Genomic DNA, 15,934 nt, shown 5'->3' with positions numbered 1-15,934 from the left:
TGCCCCATTTTACATTTCCACCCACTGGCACAAGGTCTGGTTTCTCCATATCCTGGTCAACCCTGGTTATTTTCTCTTTCCTTGACAGCAGCTGTCCTAATGTGGGTAAGGAGTGACCCCGCCCCTTTAGGGGGGCCTGGGAAACGTGAGCGGAGTAGCCACCCTTACATATTGGATTCTCTTTATGGCAAGCAGCCCTGCCCCAATGTGCCAGCATTTGCAGGTGGGAAGTTAAGAAACAAAAGAGCAGAGCGACACTTCAAAGAGCAGAGAGGGAACGATTCAAGAGAATCCAAGCTAAATGAACATGGAGTCTATTTTTAGCTGGGCTGGATTACGGTTGCCTTCCGAGGTTGCATACATTAAGAATAATCGTTTGAAAGAAGGCATGGCTCACGATTACATGGTGTCATTTACAACCTCAACTGTGGCCCCAGTAGGGCTCCTGTTCCTCCTGCCGTGGGGTGGGCACCGAGCAGTGTTCGGAGGATGTGCACACTGGGTGCCTTGAACAGAGAGGATGTCTGCAGAGAAGCCCTGACTATCAGAAAATTGGCGTGCAGAGAAGAGCACTTAATCCTGTTTCCTTGAATCTAACTACCTAAGGCCTTGGATTTAGTCGACCGTAACTTCAAAGCCCAAGGCAAATTGAACGCAGTAGGGTCTCTTTGAAAAGACTGGCACGTTCTGTGAGGTGCTCCTTGTTTCTGTAAAACACTGTTCGACACAGAGAAGAACGCAAGAAATTGGGAGGAATCAGAGCCTTCTTTGAAATATTTGCTTTGTGGATTTTTAACTCAGGATATTTCCCAAACTTTGTGCTGTACACAATCACCATATAAAGGATTATACTATTCATTTATTAATACATCAAATAAATACAAATCCTGTATTTAGAAACAAGGTACCGGCGTTAAGAAATAACATTGTCAAGGAGCTTATAGAGAGCTAGGGGCGATGACTCATGTGGGAAAGAATAATACAAGACAGAACAACCATTTACGAGAGAGATTCAGTGCTGCGGGAGAAGAGAGTTCGCAGCCAGGACTTCCAGAAAGAATTTCAAAAAGGGCATGGTGTTTCAGCTGGACTTTAAAGAGACATCAAGGGCGCCTGGGTGGCGCAGTCGGTTAAGCGTCCGACTTCAGCCAGGTCACGATCTCGCGGTCCGGGAGTTCGAGCCCCGCGTCGGGCTCTGGGCTGATGGCTCGGAGCCTGGAGCCTGTTTCCGATTCTGTGTCTCCCTCTCTCTCTGCCCCTCCCCCGTTCATGCTCTGTCTCTCTCTGTCCCAAAAATAAATAAAAACGTTGAAAAAAAATTTTTTTTAAATAATAAAATGGGGAAATGTCACTGTGTACTTAACGTGTTATGATACAGATGGAAACTACAGAAGCCGAATTTCCCCTCTTGAAATTTCAGTCTGAGACGTGATAAACACATGCATATTAAGGGAAAAATAAAATTTTAGATGTAAATTGTGCCTGTAACTGTAGAATAGCTGGTGGGAACTTACAGAAGTAAATCGAAAGATAATATATACAAGGAACACCTGGGCGGCTTAGCCGGTAAGGCTCGGGCTCTTAGTTTTGGCTCAGGTCATGATCTCATGGTTGGTGAGTTTGAGTCCCTCAAGGGGCTCTGCACTGACCATGCGGAGCCTCCTTGGGATCTCTCTCTCTCTCTCTCTCTCTCTCTCAAAATAAATAAATAAACAAGAAAGAAAGAAAGAAAGAAAGAAAGAAAGAAAGAAAGAAAGAGAAAGAAAGAAAGAAAAAGAAAGAAAGAAAGAGAAAGAGGAAGGAAGGAAGGAATAAAGAAGAAAGAAAGAAAGGTAATTTATGCATACAAAAGGAGAGGTGGAAAGGGAGATTCTTGTAGTAATTATGCAGGCTCAGCTCTCCGCCTCTTTAAGCAGCTGACCTTGATGAAACAGGCAAGGTCACAAGGAATTCCAAATATGCTTGGCCTTTAAGCTCTGTAAATAGGAGACATGCTATTTATATATAACCTACTTACAAATACCCTTTATTTTAAGTGGCTACTTGGGACAGCCATCAAAACTTAATTCTGGGTAGTCCAGAAGCTCACAACTCCAGCAAGGAGAGAAAGTTTTCCCTGGAAACATTATTCTACATCATGGTTCGTTTCTACAGTACTAATATTCCAGCAATATACAGTTCATAGTCTTTTGCAGCTGATCTGGTAAGAAACTTGTGAAACCAAACGCTCTAATATTTGTGTGTGTGTGTGAAAAGCAAGTATAGAAAATAGCATAACAAACTTGCATATATCTATCACACAGATTCAATAATTATCAAGATCTCAGCACATTTGCTTTGCCTACTCATTTTTTTTTTTAAACCCAGAGGCATTACAAACCCTTCTAAGCAATGTCACTGCGTTCCTACTGTTAGAGTAGGCAGTTAGTTAGGCTTCAACAGGATGGCTGAAGGCCAGCAAAGGGGGAGTCACAGCCAGCTATCTGGAAAGTCAGAGACCTGTCCCGGCCGCACTCCAAAAAACGAAGCTCCAAGAAACTGATCAAACCAGATGGGACCAAGACAAAGAAGGCCAGAGACCTGACCAAGTAAGGGAGAAAAGGTGGGAAACCTTGCTCCCAAAGAAATCCCCTCCCAGAGTAAGAAATATTCCATCCTCTAGTTAACAACTGTCAATAGAAGATAGAGACCCAAAGCCTGAGGCACGCAGCGCCCCCTTGAGCTCGCCGGCTCTCACATCTTGGGGTATAATAAACTTTCCTACTTGTACCCCTCTACCATGTGCCTGGTCTTTCCTCGAATTCTTTCTTCAGACGAGACCAAGAGCTTCCAGTGACATCCCAGGGACAGTGACATCCCTGGGCAGAGGCTGCAGGGTCCTGGAGGTTCACCTTGCAACACTACCATCTCATCTGGACTCTCTTACAGACACACATTTTCTTAAATAATCTTCATGAGATGAACACGCTTAACGTGAACAATACTTCTCTTCTATCATCTAATGCCAGCTTATCATCCCCCTGCACTTACTGTCTCCAACACGCTGTTGCTTTAGATAATTTGTTTGAGGAAGAATCCCAAGAAGGCCCACACCAGAGATTTGATGGTTAAATCTCATGACTCTTAATTGGAGCAGCCCCTTATCTCCCTCCCCCCTTTCTCCGTGTCCTTGACTTATTTCAACTGGGTAGGTTTTCTCATGGAACATAACCACATTCTGCGTTTGCCTCTTACCTTCCTTGTGGTATTATTTCACTATTCCTCTGTACCCCAAAATACAGTTTTTGATTGGGTATTGTCCATTTTCTACATATTAATACTCTCCTTGGCATAGAAAAGAAAGCTAAGGGAATTTACTGGGATAAGCATAAGTTGTGTGTGTTTTTTTTTTAAGCAGGCAGAGCTGAATTTTCATTTTAATGCCAGCTTTGTCACTGAGTGGCTGTGTAAATTCATATTTGTATGCATTTTGTACCTTCTCCAAGTTGGTTTCACTATGAGCATGTCAATAATTTCATGGGGTTGCTCCAAGGATCACAGAAAGAGAATTTACAAAGGACCTAATCCAGTGGCAAGCAGAGATAAGAGGCACTACAGAATTGGAACTATCTAGAGAGTTATTTTAGTGCACACCTAGCTCCAGCGTATGGCCAGCGTCTCCTGAAGGACTGGTCTGCTTGATGAAGTTCTAAGATTTGGTTTACTTCCCAGATTTCAGAAGATAGGTATCTGACTAATTATGAGCACAACAGCTGGCTATTTGTTTGGAAGGACCTAAATTACATGTAGTTGTTTAAAACAAATCCAATTTAAAACCTAACTCCATTAAATGGACGAGCTATTCGCATTCTGAAAGCCTGACCTGGTGGTCGAGGCCAAAAGGCCTGATAGTGTTTATCTGCATGAGAAAGAAAGGAGAATTCATGAATTAACTTCATCTGTCAGTCTTATGTAACGTTAAGCTTATTAATAATGAACCCATTGTGTTCAATGCCTTAAGACACTGGATGATTTCTCTCGATTCTTGAAAAGATTTATCAGAGTGGGCTTTTCAGCCACTCTCTTCCCCTTTAGTAGTGCCTTTGCTTACTCTCCAACCACCCCCCCCGTCCTGCCTCCCCCCCCCCTCCCCCCCGCGGCCCCAGTCTTTCTCTTTGTCCTTCTTTAAGTGAAGGAATTTCTAACACCAAGTTCTGGCAGGTTTAAAATAGAAATCGAAAATGCGTTGCAGAGCCTTGGGACAAATTTACAGAATTTCTTTAGTTTGCACTATTTACAAACAGCTATTTTGTGTCTATGATATGGGAAGTGGTCATCATGGTGCCGATCACAACTCAGTCCCTGGTTTAATGACAGCATCATGAAAAAGCTACAATTCCCCGTAACCAGGGACTTAGAAAGAGAAGGGAATGAAAAGACTAGAAACAAAGGAAAAGAGATCCACAGTCAACCCCTGCACACATTCTGAGGATTAGAAGCAAATCATCTTTAGCGCTAACAGAATATGTCAAGGCGAATGTTTTGAAAGTTCCATTTTTTTTTTTTAACAGTTTACGTTGTGTGAAGTTTATGGTAACCTTCTAATTGAGGTCTTCTTGCCTCAGGAATACATTATGTATGCAGAGCCCTGAGATACGGAGCCTTTGGAAGCCAAAGGGGGGTAACCGAGGCCCAGACAGGGGCATCAGAAATTCCAATCTGTCTCTTAAGCAATATTTGGAGCTGAGGTTCCCAGACAACATTTGCAAGGGGTTTTTCAATACAGTAAAGGGGAAAGGACTTTAATCTGACCTTTTTACATTTCTGTTCAGTGTGCAGGTTTTATTTCCTGTATTTTTCCCATTTTCCTTTTAGAATTCTCTCTTGTTTTAGCTCCTTACTTGTATTGTATCTTCTACCTTTTTGTTATATCCTTTTTTTAAGAGGCTCTATTTTTTAGAGCAGTGTTAGGTTCACAGCACAACTGAGCAGAAGGCATAGAGATTTCTTATATCCCTCCTGACCCCACATGTGTATAAGCTCCTCCATTATCAACATCCCCCCACCAGACTGGTCCATTTATTATAACTGGTGAACCGACATTGACACATCAGCATCACTCAAAGTCCATAGCTGACATTAAGGTTCACTCTTGGTATGCACATTCTATAGGTTTGGACAAATGTATAATGGTAGGCATCCATCATTAGGGTATTATCCAGAGTATTCTCATTGTCCCAAAAATCCTCTGTACTCTGTCTGTTCATCCCTTTCTCTTCTCTAACCACCTTGGCAACCAATGATTTTTTTTTTTTTTTTTTTTTTACTGTCTCCATAGTTTGGCTTTTTGCCAAATGTCATTGTATTGGAATCAGACAGTGTACAGATTTTCTTACTGGCTTCTTTCACTTATTATTATGCATTTAAGCTTCCTCTGTGTCTTTTCATGGCTTAAAAGCTCACTTTTTTTAGCACTGAATAATGTTCTATCGTTTCGATGTGCCATAGTTAATTTTCTGTTCACCTATTGAAAGATATCTTGGTTGCCTGATTGTCATTTGGATAGTTATGATAAATCTACAATAAACATGTACTTACAGGTTTTTGTGTAGATGTAAGTTTCCAGTTCCTTTGGGTAAATACCAAGGAGCATGACTGCAAGGATCATATAGTAAGAGTACATTTAAACTTTTAAGATACTGACAAACTGTCTTCCAAAGTGACAGTGCCATTTTGCATCCCCACCTGCAATGAATGAGAGTTCCTGTTGCTCCACATCTTCACCAGCATTTTGTGCTGTCAGTTTTCTGGATTTTGGTCATTCTGGTAGATGTGTGTGGTATCACTCTCTTGCTTTAATTTGCATTTCCCTGTTGGTATACAATTGGGAGCATTCTTTTACATTTTTTAAAAAATTTTTTTTAACATTTATTCATTTTGGAGAGACAGAGACAGACAGAGCATGAGTGGGGGAGGAGCAGAGAGAGAGGGAGACACAGAATCCGAGCTGTCAGCACAGAGCCCGATGTGGGGCACGAACTCACAGACCAAGAGACCATGACCTGAGCCAAAGTTGGAAGCCTAACTGACTGAGCCACCCAGGTGCCCCAACATGCTTATTTGTTTTTTAATGTTTATTTATTTATTTATTTATTTATTTATTTATTTATTTATTTATTTTGAGAGAGAGATAGAGAATGAGCAGGGGAGGGGCAGAGAGAGAGAGAGAGAGAGAGAGAGAGAGAGAATCCCAAGCAGGCTCACAACTGTCAGCACGGAGCCTGATATGGGGCTCCAACCCACAAACCATGAGATCATGACCTGAGCCAAAACGAAGAGTCAGAGGCTTAACCGACTAAGTCACCCGCTCCTCTCCCACATGCTTATTTTCCATTCATGTATCTTCTTTAGTGATGTGTCTGTTCAGGTTTTTGGCCCATTTTTAGTTTTTTTTTTTTTTTTCTTATTGTGGCATTTTCAGAGTCCTTTACATATTTTGATGAACATTTATTTATCAAATGCATCTTTTGAAAATATTTCCTCCCAGGATTTGCCTTTTCTTTTCATTCTCTTAACAGTGTCTTTCACAGAGCAAACATTTTTAATTTTAACACAATCTTGCTATCATTTTTTTCTTTCATGGATCATGCCTTTGGTGTTGTATCTAAACAGTGATTGTAAGCCCAAGGTCAGCTAGACTTTCTCCTATGTTGCCTTGGAGGACTTTCATAGTTCTGTGTTTTGCATTTAATGCTGTGACCCATTTTGAATTAACTTTTGTGAAAGTTGTGATTTTTTTCAATGTGGATGTCCAACTGTTCCAGCACCATTTGTTGAAAACACTGCCTTTGCATTTTTGCATTACCTTTGGTCCTTTGTCAAAAAATCAGTTGATTATAGTTACAAGGGTCTATTTCCGGGCTTTTTATTCCATCCCCTTGATCTATTTGTCTATTCTTTCACCAATACCACACTGTCTTAATTACCATAGCTGAAGATGAGTAGTGTCAGTTCTGCAACTTCATTCATCAGTACTGTGTTGGCTATTCTGGGTCTCTTGCCTCTCCGAATGAACTTTATTGTTTTTTCCTCTATTTGTTTGTGTTTTTGTTTTTTCCATGTAAACTTCAGAATCAGTTTAGAATCAGTTCATATCTGCAAAATAACTTGATGCTTGGGATTTTGATTGGCTTTGCACTGATTCTATAATTAAGTTGGGAAAAACTGACATCTTGACCATATTCAGTCTTTCTATCCATAAAAACAGACTATTTCTCTATTCAGTTTTTCTTAGAATTTGTCAGTTTTCTAGTTTTCCTCATTATAGGCCTGTAACAGAACCCAAGTCCATCTGCCCAAGGTGCAGCAAACACAATCACTGGGTTTGCAGCAAGGAAAGAGTTTATCCGAAAGGCAGCCAAACAAGGAGATGGGAAGGCAGGTGTCAAACTCACCTCCAAGAAGGGAGAGAGAACACATTTCTTATAATCATAGAGGTTGAGACTACATACATATTGATGAAAAGGGTGGGAAAACATACAATTCTTCATGAGGAAAGATGGAGCATGTTAATTGAGCAAACATATATGTAACATACACCCCACCTTCAGTTTGGGGTGGAGACTTCACATCAGAAGGAGGCAAACTTCATCCCCTGATGTCAGGAGGATATCTTAGGACAAGGAGAAGGGACATGTTTTGAGAGCTGGTATAAACTGGATGGGGTCTTGGGCTCATTAGCTTGGGTAAGGAATGCAGGGTATTGCTTGCTCATAGGCTGGAACCATATCAATTGACCTTGAATCCAGGCTTCTGCAGAGACAGGTAGTGGATTTGTTAGTGGGGCCTGAAACGATACAATAGCCGATTAGGGAGAAACAGTTCTTTGAAAAACAAGCTTTAAATTTTCTACTAGTTGCAACCTCATTAACCCTATGGGGCACACATGGTTTCAGATCATGGACATATTTTGTTAGATTTAGGCCTATGTATTTCATTTTGGGGAGGTGCTAATGTAAATGACATTATGCTTTTAATTTCCAATTCTACTTGTTCATTGCTGGCATATAGGAAAGCTGTTGACTTTGGTATATTAACCTGATATCCTGCAACATTGCTATTATCACTTATTATTTCCAAGAGTTTGTCAGTTCTTTTGGATTTTCTGCATCGATGATCACAGCACCTGCAAACAAAGACAATTTTATTTCTTCCTTCCCAATCTTTTATTTCCTTTCCTTTCCTTTTCTTATTGTCTTATTGCTAGGACTTCCAGTTCAGGGTTGAAAAGCAGTGGTAAAAGGGGACATCCCTGCCTTGTTCCTGACTTAGTGGAAAAGCTTCTATTTTCTCACCATTAAGCTTCGTGCTAGCTGTAAGCTTTTTGTAGACTGCATTCTTTTACACGGGGGAAAGGAAGCACTGTGTAAAGTTCTTCTTAAAAAAAGGATATTAGATTTACTTTCCCCCTACTTAGCTCCATGCTGGCCCTTTCTTTACTTAACTTTAGTTCCTCCTCCTGGCAGGCATCTTCAGCCCCCATGTCAATTATAGGCGGTTATATCTGATTTTAGAGCTAATCCTGACTAAGCCAGGAAGTCTACAGGGAGCAGAATGCCTTTCCTAATGGGGCTTGGAATTAGTACTTGGTGCTTCTAGAGTAATTCTTGGCATTTTCATGGTCCCTGAGTTACAGATTCCTCCTAATCGGTATTTGGTCCATAAAACTTGAGGTCTACCTCACTTCCCTCAGTAGCACCTTAGCTACTCTCCATTTTCTGAAGCTAAGTAAACTAGGTTGGAGCAACGACATCTATGTTGTTTTTACCTGCCTCCATGCTCCTCCAGGAGCTGATCTTTTCCCACATGTTCGCATTTCCACTCCGGCATGTTCTCATTTCTGCTCCACATGTTCGCATTTCCGCTCCAAAGTAGACCAGCCACCCAGAATATGATGCTGCTCTCCTACTTAATCCCACAACTGCCATTTTGTTACAACTCTTGCTAAACCATCCCACCTGCTGGACCCATTCCTTTGGGTCCACAGCCCTTACCATGGTAACGTACTGTCTGCCTTTTAAAAGCCAGACCCACAGCTCAATCAGTTTCACTAATCCAGTTGCCCTTTCCTCTCAAAATTACTGAGGTCCCATCATGCCTTACCTTAGTTAATGATTCTGACTTTGTCTCTTTTCACCCTGAAGTTATTCCCCCGGAAATGGTTGTCAGCATCATATCTGATCATATGTGATTCTAATTCATTATCAGTCAAGCCAAAATTATTACAATACACACAGTCCTGAGATAACACGCATAAAAGAGAAAAGTCTCGTTGCCATATTTCTTTATGCCTTATATGAAGAAATTAGGTTACCATCTCCATCGTCATGTCTCATAAACCTGTATTTCCAGTCCAGATCTCTCTTTTAACTTACACCTTTAACCTGGACGCGTGACAAATATGTCAAACTCAACATATCAGACGCTGAAGCTCATAGTTTTCTCTTCAGGCCTCTCTCACCTCCTTGTTTAACAGCAATTACAACAATGCCCAGCTTCTCTGTATCTGTCCCACCTACCTAATTGCCTAAAGTAGAAACCTGGACTTCACCTTCCATTCCCTCACACCTCACATACAATCAATCAACCAGTCCCATTAAATCTCTCTCCTAAGTGTTTCTCGAGTCTGTTTCTTTCTCTCCACACCATTGCCAACATCCTAATCCAGGCCACTCCCCACAAAAAACTTCAAAATCCTTAACATTGCACAGCAGATTTATATCTTAAGGTATTATTGTGCATGAATCCATAGTTTCTTGCCTCGTCCTGCCTTTTCCTATGACAAGAACAGTTGGCTACCACATGAAAGGCAGAGTACAGAGCATATAAACTTTTATAGATCACAAACAATAGGCCCATGTCTGATAAATTACTTATTACTACCTTAGCACTTTAAAAAACTCAAAAAGTCTGCTAATGGCAAATAATAAGTAAAAAGATATTTATCTTAGCAAGTATTTGCTATGTGCCAGGCCATATAAATATACGATACTACTTAGCATAGTATACTATAGTACTATAATACTAATATCACATATATTCATATTGTAATAGTTTTCTAAGGTAGATACTATAACTACCTGATTTTTTGGGTGAGGAAGATGATAAATTGTTGAGAAGCTAATATATGGCCGCAGAGCCAGGATTTGAGGCCGGTGGTTTGCCTACAGAATCCGGGCTCTCGGCCATTCCACTGTGCTATTTCTCCATGAATGGTCTATGAATGCGGAAGCTTTTTAATTTTCATACCAGAAGTTTCACTTGTTAAGTTTACCCCTATTTACAATTATAAAATATTATTCATGTATTGCAATACCATAATATAAGGTATCTGGGCAAAGAACATATTCTCCCTGTAGAAACTTCACATATTATTGAAGCGACATCTTTATAGAAGAAGGACATTGGTTTCCCTGTCTGTATGCAGGAGATATGCAAGTGCTGATATGCCACACTATTAACCGAATCTAGAAGACTTGTTGCAGGATGCACATATGGACTCAATACCTCCTTGCTTTCCACTTGTGAATATGTTGCTTTTTATGGCTTTGTGTCATCCCATCCATTAAGCATGTCGCTGGATAAATTTTTCCTCTGTAAGTAGATAGTAAGATTCTCAAGGCCAAGAGTAGTGTATTCTACTTATATACTGCAATGGAGCCTTCCTCAGTCTTCCCCCTAAAGCATCAAGTCCTTCCAATTCTGAATTTCCCTTGAGCTTCACAATGTTCTTCTGAGCTTTGATGTAATGTAACTATAAATTATAAAGCTGTCTAAAATTAAACATGATGTCTGGCAGGAACCGCAAACGCTACAATCCTCCAAACCCAAAGTAACTTTTAAAAATATATATATCAATTCAGGGCGCCTGGGTGGCTCAGTCGGTTGAGCGTCCGACTTCAGCTCAGGTCGTGATCTCATGTGGTTCATGAGTTCGAACCTGGGTCAGGCTCTCTGCTGTCAGCGCAGAGCCCAGCTTTGCTTTGGATCCTCCATCCCCCTCCCCTGCTTGTGCGTGCCCTCTCTCTCGCTCTCCCAAAAATAAATAAACATTAAATATACATATATGTATATATATATATATCAAATCTATGCCTCATTTTTTTCTCCTTCAGTAGCAAAAGAAAAAAAAATTCACCCATAACTTCTCTCCCTTAGTCACCAAATTCTGCTATCACAAATGACTCGTCTGTCACCTCTTTCTCCTCTAAACTGACCCTGACCAATTTCAGGCCATCATTCTCCCTCATCTGAACCAGTGAGAAAGCCTCCCAATAGACTGCTGTGAATTCAATTTATTAGTAGAATCCATCCTTTGTATTTGTATTGCTATATTTCTAAACACTGCTATGATCACACTTATTCGTTCAAAACAACTTGTACAGACGACAGTTCAAATTCTTTACTCTGTCATTCAAGGCTCCCCGTGTTACCAGCCTTGGTTCCAATCTGGCTGGCTAATTTACTGAGGTTAGAAGTACCTCTCCTTGAAAACCTGGGACAGTTATAAGATCTTTCCCCTTCCCCCAACTGTGTGTGTGTGTGTGTGTGTGTGTATTTGTTTTTAAATGGAATCATTAACATCAATTTCACACATGGTGATTGCTCAAATGGAAATGTGATCACAGCCCCTTTGTGTTTCAGTGCTACCATAATTCACCCAAACAGAGGCTCCCAGGCCACTTCAGAGCAGTGTCATCATCTTTGGGGTGGATCAGCAGCCAGAGAAGGCCGACCTTGGAAAGTACACTGGCTTTCATTAGCCCTGGGGTCTGGAAAGGGAGTCCTGATTTACTTTCAATTTTCCTCATATAGACTTGACCCCGCTTCAAAATTGCATGAGATCTGCAGGGATAAAAACGTGACCAAAACAACAACAAAAAATAAGTCTGGTGTTTTGCTGTTTTTGTTGTTGTTGTTGTTGTTGTTTTTGCCATCATGTGATCATGCCTCGGGATTATAAACAACTGTGTAAACACAAGCCTGGAAAGGAAAATACATTGAGCGGCGAAAATTCGCACAGCAGCTCTAGCCTTAGGCCAGCCGGGGCGCCCCCTTAAGTCTCGCGAGAGAGTAGAGACAGGCGCTGTGGTCTCCCGGTCTCTCGCGAGAACCAAGCTTCAGCGTCTCCAGGGGCAACAGCAATGGCGGTCCCCTCGTCCGAGCGGCTTTTCTCGCTGGAGCTGCTCGTCGATTGGGTGCGTCTTGAAGCCGGGCTGCTGCCGCCGCCGCCGCGGCCCGTGGTCGAGGAGGAGGAGGAGCAAGAGGAGGATGAGGAGGAGGGGGAGGCGTCGCCACCACGGCCGTCGCGCGACCTGTGCCCCGCAGTGGCCTTCCGCCTGCTGGACTTCCCCACCCTGCTGGTTTACCCTCCTGATGGCCCAGGCGCCCCAGCCCCGGAACCCCGGCCTGGCCTGGTCAGCTTCGGTCGCGGCAAGTCCTGTCTCTTCCGCCTGCACCCCGTTACCCTGCACCGCCTGCTCCTTCGGACACCGCTTTACACCTTGCTGCTGCAGCTGCCCCCTGGGCGCCCGACTCCTGCCCCGCGACTCCTGGGTGCCTGTAGCATCTCGCTGGCCGCCGCCGCCCACAAGGTCCTGGGACAGGCCGCCTCCGGCTGCTCCCAGGGTCATCGAGGAAGTTTCCCTCTGCATAACCAAGTCGGGGAGCGGATTGGGGACATTGCCCTGGGCTACCGCTTCACTGATTTGGGAAGCAGCTTGTTGGGCCATCTTGAGCGGCCAGTCGCTACCGCAGGAGGTGGGGTGGAGCGTGTAGAGGTCAGTTCCCAGACCCCACAGGAAACACAGCAGCCAGACTCCGAGCCAAGACCAAGAGATGCTGATAAGTCCCTTGTGAGTTTAAAAATCCCAAAGGCACGGAAGGATTTGAAGGAAATAGCTTTCCATAGTAAGACCAACTGTAGTAACACCATTTCTGTGGAGCATGGCAAAACCAGCTCTGTTTGTTCAAATTCTAGTGGGATGAGAAGCGTTAGCCCCCCATGTCAGGGAGTCACAGAGTTGGACATTGAAGCCAACATATTTTGCCCTCCTCCTCTGTATTACACTCATTTGACCCAAGAAAAGATGCCTCCTGTACAGGGTACAATCACCATTAAACCTCAAATAAATGCCCCTGAGGAATTGGATGGTATTTCTCTGGAGGGAAATCACGTAACTGTCCCAGCACATACTGATTCTCTGAAACATGCTGATTCTGGGACACATGAGAGTCCTCCAAAGCTCATAAATCCTCCACATGTTCAGGATAAAGGAGCCAGTGATCAAACTGCATATCACGGGCAAACTGAACAAAGTAGAATTAACACAATAAGGCAGCTGCCTTTGATAAACGCTTTGTTGGTTGAGTTGTCCTTGTTATATAACCAACCTGTGGCAAGCCCCCCTCAAATACATCCTCACTTAGCCTGGTTATATAGAACTGAGGGTAAGAAGTCACCAGAGTCGTCTGCCAAATGCACATGTAAATCTGAATCTAAGAAGGGTAAGCTTTCTGTGGGGGAAAATGACAAGTCAGTGAATCTTCAGTATAAAAAGAACCAAGGTGAAAATCTCAAAAAAGAGAAATATTTTGAAAAGAACAGTGGAAACCCTCCCAAAAGAGTTCCAAGGGGGAGGCTGCTTTATGGTTTAACAAATACACTTAAACTACGTTTAAAGCAAACAAACCCTGATATGTTGTTAGTGCATGAGAAAAGAGAACAGTATAGAAAAATGCAAGCACAGATGTTGGGTGCAAAACTCAGATTTCCATCATCCACAGTTAAAGTATTCAGCTTTGCAGAACAACCTCAGAAGCCACATCAACTGCCTAAAGATAGGTGTTCGAAATCAGATGCATCTTTTGCTGAGAACAGTGATACCTCAAAGCAAATCACTGGTGGTTTTGATGATCCTAGCACAGGTAAAGAAACTAAGCTGAAATGTGCAACTGAAAAAACAGAGTGTGGTGAACATAGAACAAATAATGGTTTATTGGAAGAAATTATACGTCCTTCAGATTCCATTGTCCCAGAAAGGTTTACTCATGCAAGTATTTTGGAAGGAGAAATGGAAAGGAAAATCCAAAGTCCATGTCTTTTCCAACAGGTTGCAGTTGCTGACAGAATTGTAGTAGATAAAGAAATAGAGGATAAGCAGGTCAAAGTCACCGATGATGACATTCTTACTGATGATATGAGTGAAAAACCAAGTGGGAGTAGTTGCTCTGAAAGCATCTCAGAACTAAAGTATTCAGATGACTTCACCAGTCCTTGCTTTTCCGAAGATTTCTATACCACCGAGGATACTAGCAGAATTTTACAAGCTTGTGATAGCCATTTAGCAGCAGAAAATCCAAAACATAATCAATACACAGGTAAGTCTAGTGAAACAAGACTGTCCATAAGAAAAAACAGCAGCGAAAAGAGTTCTATTCTTAGCCCACCTTTTTCAGCTGGCTCACCAGTACGCTCACATAAAGGATCTCATATTTCAAGGATTCCAGATAAAAGTTTGGAGGAAGATTCTAGTATCTCTACCAGTGATTTGTCTGTATCACATTGGACTGAGGAAAAAGGAAACCAGGTAGATCGAAACAGTGTGCATAATTCTAAAGTTACTAAACTTAAAACAAAAATCGGTTGCAAGTCTTCAGAAAAAAGCCAGTCACCTCGGACATCTCAAGTGAGTTCTTATCTGCCGTCTAATTTATCAGAACTAGAACTTAATGTCCTGGATAGCAGCACACCAGATCACTTTGAAGAAGATGATGACGTTGGTTCACTAAATATTTCCAAGCAATGCAAAGATATTTGCGAATTAGTGATAAATAAACTTCCAGGATATACAATGTGAAAATATGTGCTTTTAAAAGACATTTCATTTTTTAGAACCTATGTGTACTGTTAGTGAAACAATTTTTAATAATTCTGTACATTATTTTAGTACATAATTTGTGTGAATAATTCTTTTTAAGAATGATAAATGTTATTTTGATGTCTAGATGGTTTCTATTTAACCATATTAATCATGAAATCACCTTACAATCTAGGTAAGATTTAAGTTGTTTAATCTTGTAAGAATAAAAGTATCTTTCTAAACTATCTCTCAAAGTATTCATCTGAAGGTATCAGTCATCCTAAAGCCAACTTCAGGTACACCATTAAAAAAAAGACTAGTTAAAAAGGATATAATTTTAATAGGAATAAGTTTTAATGAGAATAAGTCACTTAACAAATATAGAAGAACTTACTGTGTGAGATGAAGAAAAGTACAAAAATATTTAAGATATACCCCTGCAGGTAGAGTGTACTGTTTTATGTAGATATGAATTCTTTAGGGAAATCTTGGATACATACACATCCCATATCCCCAGTAGGTGAAGTCCTTTTTATATACTGTCATAGTGCTTGCTTATTTATTTATTTATTTATACATTTATTTATTTTTGATAGAGAGAGACAGAGCACAAGTGGGGGAGGGACAGAGAGAGAAGGAGACACAGAATCCGAAGCAGGCTCCAGGCTCTAGCTGTCAGCACAGAGCCCGACACGGGGCTCGAAATCACAGACCGCGAGATCATGACCTGAGCCGAAGTTGGATGCTTAACCGACTGAGCCACCCAGGTGCCCCTCTTTTATTTATTTTTTTCACACGTTTTGTGTGATTACTTGATCGATGTTTGTCTTCTGTTAGGCTTAAGTTTAGTGATGGAAGAGGTCATATATGTCTTGCCCACCGGTATAGTATGGTCTTAGAATCCAGCACAGTCTGGCTTGTGGTTGGGGTGTGATAAAAGCATGTGTTGAACAAATTAATGAAAGCCATGCATTTCAAAGAATATATTGGGAGAGGATCAAATTAAGCAGTCAAAACGAGCAGAAATCCAAAGA

The 15,934-nt window shown here is 41.6% G+C and overlaps 1 protein-coding gene across 1 annotated transcript; it reads left to right on the top strand.

The window, feature by feature from the left end:
- Positions 1-12,182: 12,182 nt before the first annotated feature.
- On the top strand, positions 12,183-15,505 carry MAP10 (microtubule associated protein 10). The gene has a single exon (XM_047088684.1). The coding sequence runs from the start codon at positions 12,183-12,185 to the stop codon at positions 14,895-14,897; it is 2,715 nt and encodes a 904-aa protein (XP_046944640.1). The 3' UTR covers positions 14,898-15,505.
- Positions 15,506-15,934: the final 429 nt, after the last annotated feature.

The sequence above is a fragment of the Lynx rufus genome, unplaced genomic scaffold (genome assembly GCF_022079265.1).
Source record: "Lynx rufus isolate CCGP_SWC_20201006 ecotype Redwood Valley unplaced genomic scaffold, mLynRuf1.p SCAF_25, whole genome shotgun sequence".
NCBI classification, from domain to species: domain Eukaryota; kingdom Metazoa; phylum Chordata; class Mammalia; order Carnivora; family Felidae; genus Lynx; species Lynx rufus.
The sequence above is the reverse complement of the archived record's forward strand: the minus strand, read 5'-3'. Positions and strand labels throughout refer to the sequence as shown.

Coding starts and splice junctions, on each gene's coding strand:
- MAP10 (XM_047088684.1), top strand. CDS start 12,183: ATGGCGGTCCCCTCGTCCGAGCGGCTTTTCTCGCTGGAGCTGCTCGTC.